The 19739-nt window shown below is 34.9% G+C and overlaps 1 protein-coding gene across 3 annotated transcripts in view; it reads right to left on the bottom strand.

Moving 5' to 3' along the window:
• The window catches only part of RPRD1A (regulation of nuclear pre-mRNA domain containing 1A), a 79086-nt gene that overhangs the window by 25607 nt on the left and 33740 nt on the right, over positions 1-19739 (bottom strand). Inside the window, exons 3-7 of one of the 3 annotated variants that reach the window (XM_044243149.1) lie at positions 17027-17133; positions 16850-16947; positions 13611-13737; positions 13322-13501; positions 9994-12045 (exon numbers count right to left, since the gene is read on the bottom strand). In XM_044243149.1, coding sequence (XP_044099084.1) covers positions 11927-12045; positions 13322-13501; positions 13611-13737; positions 16850-16947; positions 17027-17133 — 631 coding nt within the window. In that variant the 3' untranslated portion in view covers positions 9994-11926. Of the gene's footprint in view, positions 1-9993; positions 12046-13321; positions 13502-13610; positions 13738-16849; positions 16948-17026; positions 17134-19739 lie in introns of those variants that run through there. The other 2 variants (XM_044243148.1, XM_044243147.1) reach the window with 2 other exon arrangements.

Genomic DNA, 19739 nt, shown 5'->3' with positions numbered 1-19739 from the left:
AATCTGGTCCAAGAAGGGAGATGCATCAGAATTAACCCTCCTGATTGTTTCCACTCTGGAGTACCCTTAGTTCCAACCTCCTGCTTCTAGGTGTTCTATGTGGGGTATAGAGTATTTGTGTAAACGCTTCCACTTTTAGTAAATGCCAAGATGCAGTTCCTCTCTTCAATTCAATTCCTGTCAGTATCTATCTTCTAAGAATACTGACCCTAGGAGACACCCATCATTTCCTTTTTATCAGAGCCGATTTATGTTATATATTATACATAGGAACTATAATTTCTTCATTTTCTTTATATCAATATGTATCTTTTAAGCAACCTTGACCATCCTGACCAATCATTATGAACACAACTCTGTGACAATGAAAATTCTGTGTATCTACACCATCCAACAAAGTGGCCAAAAGTCACATGCTGAGGATCTGAAATATGGCTAGTGCTGAGGATTTAAATTTTATGTTTTACTTAATTTTAATTAACTTAAATAACAAAGGTGGCTAACAGCCACTCATTGGACAACTCATGCAGCTCTGAAGCTCTATACATTTCATCTCAACCCCTCTATTTCATCTGGCTTTCCATCTATTTCTCTCCTCTCACCCTCTTTTCATTTCATCTATCTTTTTATTTTATATTTACATGATATGTAGCAATATGTAAGGTATCTATCTATATATCTTAATTACTTATATGATAAAGACAGACCATACTAAGTTTTACATATTTATTCTAACATCTTAAAATAGAAGTCAAGGGTAGAATGTCTAAGCAACTATTCTTTTGTTTTTTTCTTAAGAATAGAAAAAAAATCTAAATCATCAAGGAAACAATGTAATACTTTATTTGAATCCAAATCTCTCAACATAATCAATTACATTCCAGAACAATGGAGTGAAATGTAGGAAACACTTTAGACCAACTTGATTTCTGAGACAGTTACTTTCAAGAAATCACGAAGAACTAAAAGGGTGAACGTGAGCAAATACTGTACTGAATTTTAAGGAGGTAGATTCCGTAACATTAGACAAGTAAGGCTGATACAGCTAAGTCAGAATCTCAAAATATGACTAAACATATTATTTTAAAAAACACAGGAATGCAGGCACAATCCTTAAGATGCTAAGATTATAACTAGCAATAAAAAAACCTTCCTTTTTTGAGAGGACTATAGATCTAAGACAGACAAGCTAGCTAGAAAACCTCCAAGTTTTCTTGTGTGGGGCTGGAACTTCTGAAGTAGTTACTACATGCTGGGGAGGTATAATTAATATCCCTATTGTACAGACAAGGAAACTGATGTACTAAAGAGGTCAAATGTATTGCCTAGTTATCACTGAGCTAGTAAGTGGCGAAGCCAGAATTTAAACTCAGACGATCCAGTTCCAGAGTTCCCACTCTTCATCACAAAGCTAAACTGCTTCTCAAAGTTTTATTCACTGATCTAGGACCAAAGTCAACTAAGAAAAATTTCTAATCACAGACCTATGTTTTGGACTTGTCTCTCTAACACATAAAAACATCTTATCTAGAACTCAGAATATATCCTTAATAAACCTGCAAAAGCAAGCAAGCCAAGAGAGCCAAACTAAGAAATGACAAAAGTCAAGTTTTCAAGAAAATCTACAGGCTGGAACATTGACTCAGTAAGATAACAAAGATACATATATTTCAGAAATTAAGTATGTAAGAATGATGAGCAACTCCCACAATGGCTGATGTTAAAAAATTAAAGAGGTATGAAGTAGTCCCAAAATTAACATGATAAAAAAAATGCCAACCCTCCACTGTCAAAAAATATGTATGCTCCATTAAAAAAAAATACACATGCACACTTCAGAGCCTAGAGGATTATACACAACAGAAATAAATGTCATAAATTACTTATGTTATGATAAAAATTTTATTTCCTGGACCTTACTTAAATATTCTTTATTAAAAAAAATAAAGACACATTACAGATTTTACTATAGTTACATACTTTGTTTACTGAAATGATACTCAAATCCTTTTCTCAGAGCCCATCACTTTCATCAGACATATGCTTTTAAATACTTACTTGCAAAATTCCCAGCCCATGGATTAGGAAAAGTTATCTAAAAGCAGGGACAGTAAATGCTTCAAAGCACTCACTGCTGCAATAAATAAAATGATAACCAACAACAAAAATCTCCCCCACATTATTACTACCTAATTAAACAGTATTTTACATTTACATGAAATAGGCACAAACACTCTTGGTATCAAGGTCTTGATATGGCATGACTATTCTAGTAGTATGGACATTTATACTGCTGATTCTCCCATGGGTGACTTTAATAAGGCAACCTGTGCCCATTGGTATTCCCAACAACATGAAGATTCTGGAATCACAATAACCAAACCAGTACTGGATGATGTGCCTGGTGTGCTGGCAAAATAGATGCAAGGTTCTGGTCAAGTCTGGCCTGACTTGGTAAACTCACAAAACTCTGGTACTATCATCTCCTATGACTTTGATTTCCTTTTGACTTGCCCCAGAATTGTATCATCTGTGAGTTGTCCCAGTGAAAGCTATAATAAATCCCTTTTTTCCAAAAGAAACCCAAAAAAATGTGAGAAAACTATCTCAACTCCCAACATAAGATAAGCACGCTATAAGGATGAATACAACAAAAACAATACCAACAACAAAATACTCAAGGAAAATATTAAATGAAAATAACAAAAAAAGAGGAAAAATAATGAGAAATGATAAACACCATGAAGTAAAGACTCAGAAGATTCAACATAACAGGCAGGGACTTAAGGAGAAACTGAAAAACTGAAACAAAAATAAAAGGCAACTTAGATCTTCACAATAAAAGGAAACATCAAATACCAAGCAAAACTAACAAAAGACCAATATCCTACATATGTGTTAGGCAAAGTGTTAAATGTGTAAGAGAAAGGAAAAATACAGTAACTAAGACAAAAGAGAAAAAAAAAGACATGACCCACGAGCAGAAAGGAAAAACCATTCTGTCTTGCCTTGCACTATTTTTGTCACTGTTCATGAATGCTATACCTGTCCTTTATTTTGACATAGTAGACTAAAATACATATTCAGGTAAAAATTTTAATAACAAGTAATATATGAAAAATGGTAATGACACAATACAAAATAAGAAAAATGATTCTTTCACACCAATAAAGGATCTAAGATCTTATAAACAAAATTGGTCTATAAGGAGCAAAGAGGGGAAAAATAAGGAGCTCTTATTTCAAATTATGCATTTTCAATATCAGTAGCAGATTCTGGTTTTTAGCTTCCATTCTGGATTTTTTATATTTTCCATTTTCCCCAATGTATTAATCTGTATGTGTGGATACACGTACAAACACATAAGTATATATATTTGAGCAAATACTTTTGTGAAAAATTTAAAAAAAGAAGTACGTTCCTAGCAATTTTCCAGAACATGGAAAAAAGACTGCTCTCAATCAGTGTGTTCCCTTTACATCAGAAACATTCAAGTAGAGGCTATCTTTTGGGAAATGTTCTAGAATAACATCTACCACAATCCAGCACTGGTGGATTACATGATCTCCAAAACTCTTTCTAGTAACAAGTTATCATGAACCTTAGGCTATATTTATCATCGCTTTGTAACAACAACAAAGAGCCTAATTAAAATGGACAAAGGACATGGACAGGCATTTCTTCAAGATGATAAATAAATGACCAATCAATTAGGATGGCTACTATCAATAAAAATGGAAATAATATGTGTTTTTGAGGAAGTGAAGATAGAACTCACTGCATTATTGGTAAGAACATAAAATGGTACAGCTGTTATGGATGGTATGCTATGGTACAACAGTTTCTGAAAACACTGAAAATAGGATTGCCATATGATCCAGCAATCCAACCCAAAAGACCTGAAACTAAGGACTCAAAAGAGGTATCTGCTAAGCACACGCTTATAGCAGCATTATTTACAACAGCAAAAAGCGGAGGCAACCCAAGTATCCATCAAAGATGCACTGGAAAACAATGTGGATATATTCACATCATGGAATATTATTCAGCCTTTAAATGGAACTCTGTGGCACATGATACAACACTAATAAAACCAAAGTACATTACACTGAGCTAAGTAAGCCAGTAACAAAAGGACAAATAGTGTATGATTCCACTTATATTAGGTACCTAGTCAAATTCAGAGACAGAAAGACAACCCTGGATGTCAGGGTTGGGAACAGTGGGGAATGAGGAGTTGTTTAATGGGTACGGACTTTCGATTCGAAAGAGTAAAGAGTTCTGGAGATAGGCTGCACAGCAAAAAGAATGTATTTCCCACTACTTAAGTGTCCACTTAAAAATGCTTAAGATGGTCAATTTTATGTAATGTATATTTTATAATATTTTAAAATACAAAAGCAAGAACCATGCCGTCACTTCAATGGCTCCCAGAATTTCCCCTACTAACTAGCTACTTTTAGAGCACTATGCAATTTAAATGACCTGGTAAAAGGAAAAAAACAAAAACAAAAACAAACAAACAAAAAAAAAACCAAAAACAAAAACAAAAAACCCCAGAAAAAATTATGTAAAATAAGGGGTTCTAGTATTTATTACCAACTCTCTTCACAGAGATTGCATCATATGAATTTACATCAATAAAATGCAACTGAGGACATCTCCACTTCCACCTCCTCTTGTCACCAGAAGAATATCATTTTGTTTTTTTAAGTTGGAGACTGAGCATGAAAATAATTTCGCTTTACTGTTTTATTTTTACCCCTACCTACATCTAGGAATTCATGAAAAAAATATCACAGATAAGCAAAGAATCAGCAAAAGGGTCATTCAAAGCAATGTTTTTCAATAGCAAGAAACTGGGAAAAAATAACTACTTCATTTTAGATAATGAGAAAATGTTTATAAATGAGTAAAAAAGACAATATGTAAATAGTACACACTGTATGATTCCATCTTCCAAATCTTATCAGTGGTATTTGAGGGGTAGTTAGACTACAGGTGCTATCTGTGTGTTCTTATGAATGGTTTCTAAACTATGAGGATCACTCACTACTTTTACAATTAGAAAAATTTTAGTGTCAACTATTCAATCTTTTAAGAAAGCAAAAACAAAAAGGAATTTTAAAATAGTTCGCTCATTATGTCAGTTATCTCAATAAAGCTGGGAGAAAATAAAAATAATTGAACTTCACTGCACAAAAAATAAAAACAACGAAGTTTAAATTTGATCTACCTAAAATCAAAATCATCCTCCCCACCAAAACTAGTTCCCTATTTTAATATTCTTTTAGTCAATGTCAAAATCATTTGACTCATGGTTTTCAACATTTCATTTATCACGGGTTCCTTCTACCTCTCTATCCTCAAACCCAATTGATACATTTTTACCATTTGTTTCCGATATCTGCTCATTCCTTTATTTTCTCACTGCTATTATTAACTATATTACCATAATGTAAAATTTTCTAATTAAATCCTATCTGGTCTTTTTTTTTTTTTTTAAATATTTTATTTATTTATTTGACAAAGATCACAAGTAGGCAGAGAAGCAGGCAGAGAGAGAGAGGAGGAGGAAGCAGGCTCCCTGCTGAGCAGAGAGCCCAATGCGGGGCTCCATCCCAGAACTCTGGGATCATGACCTGATCCGAAGGCAGAGGCTTAAACCCACTGAACCACCCAGGCGCCCCATCTGGTCATTGCAAATTCTCCCCATTGTAAACCGCTCAGTAACTTTAACCAGGCTTGCAAACACTGCCAATGTCACCATTCCTTTCCAGACTTTAGATTGCTACAACCATCAGCTCAACCTGACCTTTAGTGCTCTCCACAATCTGGTTCCAACCTACTTTTCAATCTCACCTAGTAAGACTTACTTCTAGTAAGTCTCAGCGGCCACAGTAACAACAGTAGAAGTTATCCATTACTGAGCACTTATTTGCTCAGGAGAGTGCTAATTGCTTTGTAAACATAAATTTTTAATCACAATGTTCCTCTTGAAGGGTATTACTATTATTAGTTTATTCTTTGAATGAGTGAGCAACCAGAAGGCAATTACAGCTTAAATTCCTTTCTTTTTATGTAAAAAGAAAGATCACTGGCCTAAAGACTCTGATTTCACTTGTGGCTCCAGTTCTTCTACCTGGTAGCACTGTGACTCATACATTCAGGGCTTCTTTGTGGCTGAGTACTGTTCATTTTGTTACTCATGTTTTCTAACATACTGTTAACATGTTATTCTATTGAAGGAAAAACAGGGCAAACTGGTAAAATAATTCTACAATTTTTAAATGGCCACTTACTCCTTTGTTTCAAATGCTCAACTGCAGTTCTATAAGCTGCATTCCTGAACACAAGGCCCACCTTTTGAAAGTATTCGGCTAGACTAATATGACTTAAAAACTAGTTCACCTACCGTGCTTGATATAATTTTCTTCAAAAGCCTCAAATCTCTTTAATCATTTTTATTAAAGCAGCATTCTTTTTCTGGTTTAATTACAAAATAAGTCACCAATTTAAAACATAAATACTTATATACTTCTTGCAAATTACATTCGTACTAATATTCACTCATTCATCATTTCAATTATTTACTCATTCAACAAAAACACCAGGAGAAAAGTACTACTCCAACCATTTACAATATGGCAATAAACATGAAAAACAAAGTTTTAAATCTTCGAAGAGTGATATGTACTATAAAGGAAAAACAAATAAAAAGCCAAAAAGAAAATGACACTGTAATATACTGGGTGTGAAGAGGGCAGGAGAAGGGGTAGGTGGAACCAAATGAAAAGGCAGTGAAAGAGGCTGAAGAGGTGACAGGGGCACATAAATCTACATGAAAAAAGACATCAGTTAAGTAATAAACTGGTTGAGAGAGCATTCCACCCATTCTGTTAACGATTAGCAAGAAAATGCTTCACCTGCTTTAAGAGTCAAATGAATGCTGTTGAGATGGTTCAAGATGAGGTTACATGAAGACTCACAACTAGTAATATCATGGAGTTTTAAATAAGATTTAAAAGTGTAATGGGAAGCAGTGGAGAGTTTTAAACAGGGGTATAATGAGCCCAGACTTCTTCAAAGATAAACCAGGCTGCAGTTGCGTAGGAAGGACAGGAGTTAGGAGAAAGAAAAGGTGAGTTGTTAACAATCTAGGTAATATGACAACCACTTAGACAAGGGTAGCTTGGCAGAAGTTACAAAACACATATACTATAGTTCTATTTTAAAAGACACAATGGTCTTCCATTTTTATAATAAACTGAACTCATATTTATCTCTACTCCCTCCCAAAAAGAGACTAAAACAGTAAAACAATTTTTAAAGGTGGAAACCCAAAGGAATGAAGAAAAGGGAATCACAGCACACAGCTGTCAAGAAACTTTTGGAAGACAGAAAAAACTGGAACAAAGGAATAATGACCAAAAGTGATTTAATTCATCCTGAGGAACTTTGGAGAGGCTCAGGACTTTGAGGTACCAAGCTCCTTGAAACCTAATAGTGAGTCTTAACGTTGAGAATAAGGATCAACTGAAAATCTCTAGATCAGTCTGTTAAAACTCTTACCCCATAAAGCCAAAAGACAGGAGTGAGAAACCAAGCCAAACATCTGCATTTGAAGATCCAATTCATGGACAAAAGTGAAAACACATGCCCTATGTTATCTACCCAGCAATATAATGCATTTTTTAAAAAAGAGAAATGAATGGCCCAGAAGACCTATACGTAATATTTGGGAATCATCAAAGACGATGTAGTACAATCTTACTGAAAGTTAGATTGATAACATGTATCGAGTCCTTACTATGAATTAGCAATTTCATCTTTAGGAATTTATCACAAAAGAAGACATATTTGAGTCAAGAGTATACTAGAAGAGCTGTTCACTGCAATAGTGTTTATAATAATATCAAAGCAACCAAAACACTTAGTCAAAGGACACAGAGCTGTTAAATTATGATATAGCCATTCATTAAAAAGGAAAACAGTAGTTTAAGTTGTACATATATTACATGAAAGTACACAAGATACATGAAGCCAAAACACAGGGCTAAAACCTTTTGCTCAAGGAGCTTCTTTCCTATGAGAAAGAGATTAACTGCATAATCAATAAAAAATATTAAGATTATGATCCTTGAAAGGTAAATTAACCATAAAAAATTCACACTTAATATTTAGATCTCAAAAAATAAGAACCATTCAGAAATTAGTAATGTCTACTTAAAAAAAATCCATATAGCTCCATCTTATCAAATTACTTCTAAAGTTAAATCAATGACTTCAGTGAAAAAAAAAGTAAAATGTAAGAAATAACTGAACTACAGATGAAAGATTCCATAAGCAGTTCTCCATATCTTTACCACTATACTCTTAATAAAATTTGAAATTTGATAAATAACCATCAAAAAGCTATATGCAGGTGTTGTAACACCTTCAGGAAAATTTTTAAATCTGCACTTTCAGTGCTGTCTATTTAAAACATTCTTATTTCCTATAGTGAGAGAGCAGACATTAGGAATCTCTAATCACTAAAAATCTCAGGCAAAACAAAATTTATCTTAAGCATTTAAAAAATGATAATTGAACTTTCTGGGAAACAAAGCTTTATGAAAGTAAACATTCTTGAAAATCCTGGAAAACACTGTCTAGCAGATAGCGGGGATGGATAACAAAAGTAAACAATTTATTCAGAAACAGGGAGAAGGCCAAGTAAAATAAGAAATATCTACTTGGGACAACGCCATTTGAATTTTTTTTTTTTAAGATTTTATTTATTTATTTATTTGACAGAGAGAGAGAGAGAGAGAGATCACAGGCAGGCAGAGAGAGGGGGAAACAGGCTCCCCACTGAGCAGAGAGCCCAATGTGGGGCTCGATCCCAGGACCCTGAGATCATGACTGAGCTGAAGGCAGAGGCTTTAACCCACTGAGCCACCCAGATGCCCCACGCCATTTGAAATATTAAGTATGAAAGCAAATACATATAAAGTAAGTGGAAAGACAGTAAAAACTCATATATACAACAATCATTATTAATTAAAATTGTAGACATGAATACCAAAAATAATACAAACAAAAATCTACTTCATAATTAAAGATGGGTAAGACAAATGGGCCACTAGAATAAAAAAGGGACTACATTCCCATGTATATATATATATATATATATATATATAGGAATTAAGTATAACAGAAACGGTCTCATTAACCATTAATTAGCACATGACAAGGGACATTTACTATCACTTCAATTAAAGCCACATGTCACACCATAAATTAAAAAATCCTAATGGATAAAATTACTAGGGAAAAAATCTAGAAAGATAGCATAGTATTTTTTTTTTTAAAGGATTTTATTTATTTATTTGACAGAGAGAGATCACAAGTAGGCAGAGAGGCAGGCAGAGGAGGAAGCAGGCTCCCGGCTGAGCAGAGAGCCTGATGCGGGACTCGATCCCAGGACCCTGAGATCATGACCTGAGCCGAAGGCAGTGGCTTAACCCACTAAGCCACCCAGGCGCCCAAGATAGCATAGTATTTTTAAAATTATGAAATGAGAAGACCATCTTAACTATATCCAGAAAGCCCAGAATCTATAAAAGAAAAGACAAACATTAACATGCAAACTTAGAATCAAACAGAAAAACAGTCAAAGGAAATAGGGATTATACAACAAAAATAGCTGGTAAATATTTTTAAAAGATGACCAATCTGGGTGAACAAAAAAATAATTTTTAAACTATCAGATATGCAAAAATTTTTTAAAAATCACTGATATTCAGCATGGGTTAGGTTGTACAGGAAAAGACGCACTCATACTGCATGGAGTTTAAAAAGGCAGAATACTGGGGCACCTGGGTGGCTCAGTGGGTTAAAGCCTCTGCCTTCGGCTCAGGTCATGATCCTGGGGTCCTGGGATGGAGCCCCGCATCGGGCTCTCTGCTCAGCAGGGAGCCTGCTTCTCCTTCTCTCTCTGCCTGCCTCTCTGCCTACTTGTGATCTGTGTCTGTCATATAAATAAATAAAATCTTTAAAAAAAAAAAGGCAGAATATTTACACCTGAGACCAATACAACATAGTGCACTATACTCAAATAAATAAATAAATGCAGCAAAATGAATGAATGAATGAATAGGCAGAAACTTTTGGTGGACTTAAGTATCCTGTTGAAACATAAACACACATTCCCTTGGATCCAGATATGCTATTCTGTTTCAGAGAATCAATCTTGCAGATACACTTGGACAACTAGACTAAGCCTGAATCACCAGGATATTCTCTGCAGCACTACCTATAACACACAAAAGCAACTCAGTGGCTGCAATCTGACACCATGAGAAGAGGGACAGGCTTAAATAAACTAAACAAGTAACACTCATGAAATGAATACTACACCCTCAATTTTAAAAATGAGCTAAATCTGAATATACTGATGTAAGATAAACAAAAACAATAAATACAGTCCTCTCTGACAGTTTTCCCATCCAGACTTCTAGAACTTGGAACTATAATTTGACTTAAAAGCCATCAAATTGTGACTTCCAATATTCCATGGAATTCTAGCAATTTAAAACACACCTGGGTACAATGACATAAACAGGGATTTTATAAAAGCATATTTCCTTACACCAGCTGTATCAAGCATCAAAGACCTTATCATTTTAAATGTGAAAGAACTGCTGATATCTGTACTTTATCCTCCCCAACAGTATCAAAATCAAAATGTCACTTTAAGTCTTCCCTATCCATGAATATCTTCCAAAATAATAAACGAGGTGAACAAGGGTTTATTCAGTAATTTCTACTTCTGAATGGTATGATTTCTAAAGCCATCTGTGACATGCATTTTGTAAGCATAAATTAGATTAATAGTCTAAACAGTTATCTGCTTAGAAACCAGCTAAAGTTAGTCACAAATTCCAAAAATGATTCATAATTGCCAAAATTTTAAAGAACAATTCATGTTTTCATTCATTACAAATGCTTTAATACCAACCTCCTTAAAAAATATGAAAGAGACAATTCCTGAATACTTTATGTTCGATGTAAAGAAAAAAAACAAAAAACAAAAAATGACTCGATACCTGATCAATGACAGCTGATATTCAAAGATGCAGATAACTCAAAACTATTTGATGATACCACGGCTTATATGCATGGTAAGTATAAATCTTGACCTCTCAGTCTCAACTTCAAAGTGATGCCACCTACTTGATACAAAAAATGTCTAAATATCTCAAATCATTTCTGTAATCTTTGGACAAAGAAATCACTCAGTTAATAAATGGTAACTTACAAAGAGCTCTGTGGAATGATTTCCTAATTTATTGTAAATCTACATTTTTATTACTTCTAAAAACATGCTCAGCATAATTTAGGTGGTCTCTTTTTTAATATAATATCCAGTCATGCTGAAAAACAAGTTCTAGAACACTTTAAGACAGTGATTACCTCTGAGGAGGGAGGAAGCAGAAAGAGTCGGAGAGAAAGTTTCTACCTTTTGCTACGAACTGAAATTCCTTTAAAACCTGGAAAAAAATGTGCCTTTTGGAGGCAGAATTCCTGGGTTCTGGACAACTCACTATCTCTTTGTGACCTTGGCCAAGTTATTTAATTTCCCTGTGCCTCCATTTTCTTTACCTGTAAAATGGGGACCATTCTTCCTGCTATATAGGATTAATGTGAAGTGCTTACAACAGTACCTAACGCATGGTAAATGTGATTGCTATTATTATGATCAGCCTCATCACCTATAACCATCAACTATGCAATCTAGCTGAAAGGAACTGGGAAAAGAGGGAACTGGAGAGTGACATCTGATCTATTTCCATACTTCCTTACATTTCAAACAAATTCTACTTTTATAACCAGTGATAAATAACAAAAAAGTGAAAAAGTAGCATACAGTAGAATAACAGTTTCAGTCTTCAATTTTCAAAAACATGAGACAATACAGGCTTTGGAGTTTGATGTTTATTTTTAGCAGGAAGAATATGCTAATGATGATGACATCGTTAGAAGATACGCCATGTCCAATACCTGCAACAGAAGCTCAATAGAAGTTAAAGAAACCATACCAACAGATGAAGGACAAAAATTGCATAACATTACTTACCCTTAATTCTGCTAACAATAAAACAAGTAACAATGTTTAACACAGAAGTTGCATCACAATATCAAAAGCTAGCTAAGTTCAGTATCACCCATTCCTTCATAAAATTTTTTACCTTTTCCTTTCCATGTACAATTGCAAAACCTTTCTAAAGGTAGAGCATGGTGTCAATAACTATGCCCCAAATTGAAAAGGGTTAATGCTAAATTAAAAGTTGAGAATTTGGGATGGGAGAGCTCGTGATCAAATAGCTGGTCTCACAGGCAGAAATGATGATCCTCTTCGGCAGAGACCACTAAAACAAGAACTAAACACTAATAAAAGCCACTTAGGACAGGCAGTATCATAACAAACCTACAAATTTACAGAGAACTGCTTAAATAAAGGGATCCAGACAACTTAGAAATTCTACTACATACATATATAGAATAAGAAATTGCAGAGCAATAAACAATTTAAAAAGAACTAGTCAAAAAAGATTCTGGTCCATTCACCCCTGACAACAGCTACTCTGCACAATGGAAATAGGAAAATGTTTCTCTTTTTCAGCTCTGCATTCCCAGACTCATCAACAGTATCATTCTCCACTTAACTTAAAGGAGTGATGACTTTCTTTTACCAAAGGTTGTGTATGAGCCAGGAGTGAAGTTGGAATATGTTAAACATCAGAATCAGGGATGCAACAAAAGAGTAACTTGAAGACTAACTTCTTGAACAGAACTGATGAACTTTACAGGGACAGCGAGAGGGGGACTAACATACCCAGAATTAATTCTATGCCAAAAAAACTCTTTATTTTTTTATTGTATACCTAAAAGTACATACATGTACTCAGAACAGGAATTCAATAAATCCAACCATAAATTACTACAGTTCACACCAGACTTTATACTGCTATTTTCCAATTAGTTCTGTTCTTGAAAATGACAGTTTAAATTCTTTGGATGAATTACTCTTACCGGAATTCCACATGAATAATTTTATAAAGCAACCAATTTTCATAATACCAAATTTCTAAGTTTACTTAGGCTGCTGACTTGGTTCAAGCAGAAAGAAACCTGTTCCTGCAAGGAATAGCTTACCTGGGCCATTGTCTCAAAAGGTCTATGTCAAAAAAATGCAAAATGTACAGGAACAGAGTATTCTGAAATGGCTACCAAGAAGTAAATTAAACAAGTAAACACTAAAGAAGGAAAAGGTTACGCACTTCCAATTTATGCTCTTTCTCTGCAAGGGCTTCCTTTTGACAACGAAGAAAATCTGCTAACATTCGAGTGAGTTGCTTCCTATCATCTATTTCAGCCGCCAATCTGCCATTGTAATCTGCCAGCAACATACAAGCATCCTCTACCATTTTAGAAAGCCTTTCTCCAGATTCTTTATCTAAGAAAAGCACAGAATAACAACATTATTATACAACAAAAACAACACCATATGCCATTCCCTCACCCTGACTTCCAAAAAAGTTTCAGATCACATTTTTTTTTCTTACCTGTTATCTTATCTAGTAGGGATACTTCTTGAACTTCAACAGGCAAAGATGCTATCCTCTGATGAACTGCTGCATCACCTGAAGCTGCATTCTCTAGATCTTGCAATGCTCTAACAAGATCTAGAGTCTAAAAAGTTATACAACTTTAGAACCACAATAAATGAAGCTTGAACAAATACGAAAGGCTTAAAATTTATTTCATATTCCTTACTCCGTATGGGCTACAAAGTTTTAAATATAAACTACTTTTGAAGGCAGTCCATTTCTTCTAAGAAATATTAAGAAAAAGAAACTACACTTTGTCAAATATTAAAAATATATATTGAAAACTAAAATAAGATATGGCCCTTAGCCTTCAGGAAGTCATACTCCAGTGGTAAAGACAGATAGTGTAAAAATAACTGTCAGACTCTGAAAGTAACAGGCTTCATTTATATGCCAAATACATACAGTGGCAAAAGGGAAAGCAGGCTATAACTTCAACCTACACAATACAAATTTTACATACAACATATTCATTATATTATCACTGTACCTGAGCAGAATATTTTAATACTAAATTGGATATATGGGGTGGGGGATACAAATCATGTTCTACTACAACAAAGAAGAGTCCTCAAGTTTCTATTTCTACATGATGTAATTAAAGCAGAAGAGCAATGAAGTTTGAGAATATGTTTAAATATGGTTATCTTCAACTACTCTATAGTCTGTTAACAAGATCATTAAAATTTCACAAAATTCCATGTATCTGATGATTAATACTTCCATAAACACTTAGCCAATATAAAAATTATTTTATCACTAGAATATTTTACTTGCACTGTTTTCATATCAGATATAATTAGGAGGGAACGGCAAGTCTTTGCTGGTAACTTCAATTCATAATATCTATAAATTTATTCCAGAGAAAAACTAATACATTTTCTTTTCACTGGTCTCCATTTATATACCACCTCCTTTTTTTCTTTTTTTAATCTCTAAGACTAGTTCCTGGAACAGTAGGAAATTACACACACACTTGAAAAATACAGGATATATACAACTCTGTGCATCATTAAAGATAACACTGACAGATCGTTACTGATTTTTCTTTAAGCTATTCCCTTACAAAAAAGTTGTCACTGGAGTCTAACAGAAAGTAAATGATCAAATGTGATAAGAATGAATGGAGTCTAGGGGCACCTGGGTGGCTCAGTAGGTTAAAGCCTCTGCCTTCGGCCCAGGTCATGATCCCAGGGTCCTGGGATGGAGACCCACATGGGGCTCCCTGCTCAGCGGGGAGCCTGCTTCCCCTCTCTCTATCTGCCTCTCTGCCTACCTGTGATCTCTGTCTGTCAAATAAATAAATAAAATGTTAAAAAAAGAATGGAGTCTAATAAGAAATAAACTACCCTACATATGCTTTTAATTCATTACTATGTGTTTAATATTCTAATATTTTACAAAATAATTTTGATTTAAGATATATACCACTACAAATGAAAGTGAGCTTAAGAGCAATGATTATGAGAAAGCTTGTTTCTCAGGGTTCCCCAATTAACTTTTATATTGTCATTTTTTAATCAGTCTTAGAAAGTTCTCAAATTTTCTGAAGTTCTGATAAGTAATCTGGCTTTATGGTCTTGATATGCATGCTTTCACTACAACCTGCTCTCATCTCACCTTCACATTCACACGTGAGTTAATTCTAAGTTTCCAGTGCTGGGTCAAGGAATCAGATAAAAAAAGTAAAGTTGTCTGAAAACAACATTAGCCTACAACTTTCTCGTAGAAGAGAAAGAAATGAGCTCAACTGGATCCTACAAAGAGAAATTTTAGCCATTCTTATAAAGAATGACATGAATAAAATGACAGCTACAAAGATGAACCACTGAGAATTAAGCAGTGTAACTAATCTGAAAGTAGTCATTATAAAATGAAAAACCACAGCATTTTATTTAAGTACTAGATTAGAGTCAGACAGATACTCCTAAGAAGTACAACCAAAGCTACTCTTTTCATCACGGAGAACATAAGAGGATCAGACTCCATCTCCAGAACTTGGGTAAAATACTGTTCATGGAATCATAAGGTGGCTCTCAGCACAAAGTGCTTTGTCTTAATTATTGCCAAATAGAAAGAAATATAAACCTAAGTGTTTGGTTGTTTGAAATGTTGTTGTTATTTTTTCCTCAAGCTTTTCTCCCTGGTGATCATATGGGCTTCAGTACCTCCTGTCAACGAGTGAACAGGTAGCTTGGTCCTAGCTGACCACCAAGCTAAGATTCTTTCTGCCTCCCCAGTATTAACACTGACATAACACACCCACAGTTTTATTTCTTTCAAGCTCCTTTCATTGGGGAAAGCGTTTCACCCAGCCTCTGGTTTTGTGCAGTGAATTCAGGTCCAGTCCTCCAACTCCGACAGAGCACTTTGAGTTCTTATTACCCTAGTATTTCTGGAAAGCCATGTTTGCTTCCAGACCAAAGCTTAGCAAAAACCAGGCTCTGGCACACATATGGAGTTGTGCGCTTCTGTACCACTTCTAGCCCACGAAGATATTTACCTTGTTTTATGAGTATGGCTATGTCTTCATTTTCTCCTTTTAAATTTTATCTGTCCCTCCTATATGTTTGAAACATAGAAGGAGGAAGCTTTAACACTCAATGCCCACATAATTAAAAGTTAAAAATGTTTTTCTGGAATCATCTGATGGCTAAAGAATGATATACTGTACCAACCTGGGAGGACATGGGATATTAAGATAATGACTCTAATCCATCTTATTTTACCATGAACTATATGTTTCTATAGTTACATAGAACTATATGAATACATGCTTGTTACTATAACACTCATTTTTACATGTTTAAAAGAAAAAATACTCTAAAGGGCAGTGTTTATCTCTAGGAATGGCATTTTCAGTGTACTTAAATCATATAATAAAATAGTCTTATCATATAATGTTCTATTTATTTAAAAGGAAACTATTTAAATGGGGATATCTCACCAGACCTAATCATATTTAACAATCAGATATCCTCTTTCTATGCAAAATATAGTTGCCTAATATACAACATACTACATTAAACATAAGCAATCTGTCATCAGAAAATAAGAGATAGTCATATAGCTTTTCTTATAATCAGAATTATAATAAAAATCAATTTACAGAAGTAAAACATCAAAATTAATAAAGCTTGATGGCCACATGAAGTAACAGTAACATAACTTCCTCAACAAAGAAAAACTTCTACCTGTGGTGGTTCACTTGGAGATCCCAGAGAGGAACAGTTTTCATTTTCATCCACCTTTATCTGTTCATAAGTTCGCTTCCTAGGCTTCTTATCACCATCTGAAATGGGAGAGCACTGAAGTTTTAATGAAAGCAAACATTTTAATGAAGAGATCATGATAAAAGATTACACACTTACACAGAGCTTGCTTAAGTTGTTCTAATACATCATTCTCATAAACAGACCTTTCTTCCCAAATAGATAATACCCTTCCAAGGTGCTTCTTACAACTTTCATCAGTTTCACTAAAGAAAAAATACAAATAATAATTAATAGAGCTACTGAAAAGGTAATGGTGATTTTCAATACAATCAGACATTCATTCCCTGAAAAAAGCTGTTCAAATGTTTACTGAGCACCACTATGTGACCAGAAGTCCAGTGGTGAAGTGATTAAGACAGACCCACTCCCTGCTTCCTTTAAAAGCTTTTAGACACTTATTTTTTTAAGATTTTATTTTTAAGTAATCTCTACACCCAAAATGGGGTTCAAACTTACAACCCCGAAATCAAGATTCACACACTCTACCCACTGAGCCAGCCAGGTGCCCCTAGACACATTTTAAACAAAAATTTACAAGAAAATGTAAAAGTGCTCACACTGGCTACTAGGGGTTTACAACGAAGATGCCCCTAACTAAATGGGGGCTGAATATGAGGCTAAGAAGCTTCCAAATACGTGACTTTTAAATTTATTTAACAAATACGTATTGATCAACGCTATCTGTGACACTATCAGAGGCACTATCTTTAAGATACAAATGGAGCTTTATTTATGGCAGCTGGGCCACAAAAAAGAACAAGGTATTAAAGACAAGCATAATGCAGAGGCCTAGCCCACTTCAAAACAGATTTAAAAATATATCTGAGGAAGTGATATTTGAGATCTGATGACTGAACAACAGGAAAGTGGCAAACAGACTACTCCCAATCACTTCCTACTGCCTTCATCACTACCACTGTAGACTGAGCTACTATTACCTCTTGCCTGGATTTCTTAAGTCTTCTCATTGGTCTCTTAGGCTCTTACATCTTTACTCTATGCTCTACTAATGTCAGTCAAATCAAACAGCTCTTCAATCCCCTAGCAGCTATCAATCATACCAAGCATAAAACCAAAATCCTTATTCTGGACCACAAGGTGGACATGTTCTACTTCCTGGCTACTTCTCAGTCCACATTTTCTAAATACCTTCTCCTGTACAAATCTCCTTGCTGATCCTCAAACATGCCCAGCACACATATGTCTCACTACTTCTGCTAAGTATTTCCTCTACACAGAATCCTCTCCTAGATGCTCAAGTGGCTCATTTCATCTTTTCCTTCAGTCTCTGTTCAAATGCCATCTCTCCAAAATAGTCATTCTTTATTTCATGATATAAAGTCCTCATATCCTCTAGTTCTTTCCTTAATTTATTTCCTCGCAATACTTCTACTAGCATAATATATATTCATCTATACATCTAGTTATTACTTTTGTCATCCACTGAAATGCAAGCTCCACTAGGACAGAACTTTATCCTGTTTACTACAGTATCCTTAGGGCCCAGCACATAGTAGGCAGTCAATAAATACTTTATTGAATTTCTCAGGAGAAGCAACATATTTAAAAGCGTTAAGGTAGAAAGAACTAGAAGAGTGAGTTCGGTTAGCTTTAACTTGGACTATGAGTTGTGTGTGTGGAAGAAATGTGAGACAGGAGTCTGAAAATGTGGATAAGGCCATGAAGCAACACCTTAAATCTTGCTCAGGACTTTAGATTTAATCTCTGAGACAAATGAGACCTCAAAGGCAAGGGAGTGTTATGATCAGCTCTGTAACTCTGCCTAGTTTCCTAAGCTGGTTAAACAATACTAGAGGCTCCTGCAATTATAAAGAAAATGACATTATGGGAGTTCTTGGGTGGCTCAGTCAGTTGAGTGTCTGCCTCAGGTCATGGCCATGATCTTGGGGTCCAGGGATCAAGCTGCATCTTGGGCTCCCTGCTCAGTAGGAAGACTGCTTCTTCCTCTCTTTCTGTCCCCACCCTCCCCAATGTTCTCATGTGCACTCTCTCTCTAAAAAATAAATAAAATCAGGACACCTGGGTGCTCAGTTAAAAAATAAATAAAATCTTAAAAAAAAAAAAAAAGAAGACATTATGGGAACTAGAATGGAAAGAAATCTAAATAACTGTGGGAACTATATACACTACATGGGATAAAGGGAGTGAAGGAGAATGGAGAATTTGATATACTATAAATCACATTATCAGAGAAAGCTAAAGATGACGCCTAATTTCTCATATGGCCATCTGGATAGATAGAGTTGGATCCACTTAGAGAGTGAAACATAGAGAAGAAACAAGTCTGACAGGGAGCAAGGACATAATATGAGTTCAATATGAGACACAGTACATTTAAGATGTCTGGAGGCATACAACCAGAAATTCATCAGGCAACAGGACACACAGGTCTAAAACAAAGAAAACACATCTGGACTGGAGAATAAGACTGTGAGATATTAGGGTGTGGATAATAACTAAATACATGCAATGTATAAAATCACCAAAGCTCAAGTGAAGAGTATGACCACAGAAAGAGGGCCTACGACTGAACTCTTAAGAAATGGGGTGCCTGGGTGGCTCAGTGGCTTAAGCCGCTGCCTTCGGCTCAGGTCATGATCTCAGGGTCCTGGGATCGAGTCCCGCATCGGGCTCTCTGTTTGGCAGGGAGCCTGCTTCCCTCTCTCTCTCTGCCTGCCTCTCCATCTACTTGTGATTTCTCTCTGTCAAATAAATAAATAAAATCTTTAAAAAAAAAAAAAAAAAAGAAATGCCAATATCTGAAAAGATGACAAAAGACATTATCTAA

The sequence above is a fragment of the Neovison vison genome, chromosome 3, assembly GCF_020171115.1.
Source record: "Neovison vison isolate M4711 chromosome 3, ASM_NN_V1, whole genome shotgun sequence".
Classification (NCBI taxonomy): Eukaryota; Metazoa; Chordata; class Mammalia; order Carnivora; family Mustelidae; genus Neogale; species Neogale vison.
This window is presented reverse-complemented; position numbering and strand designations above follow the sequence as displayed.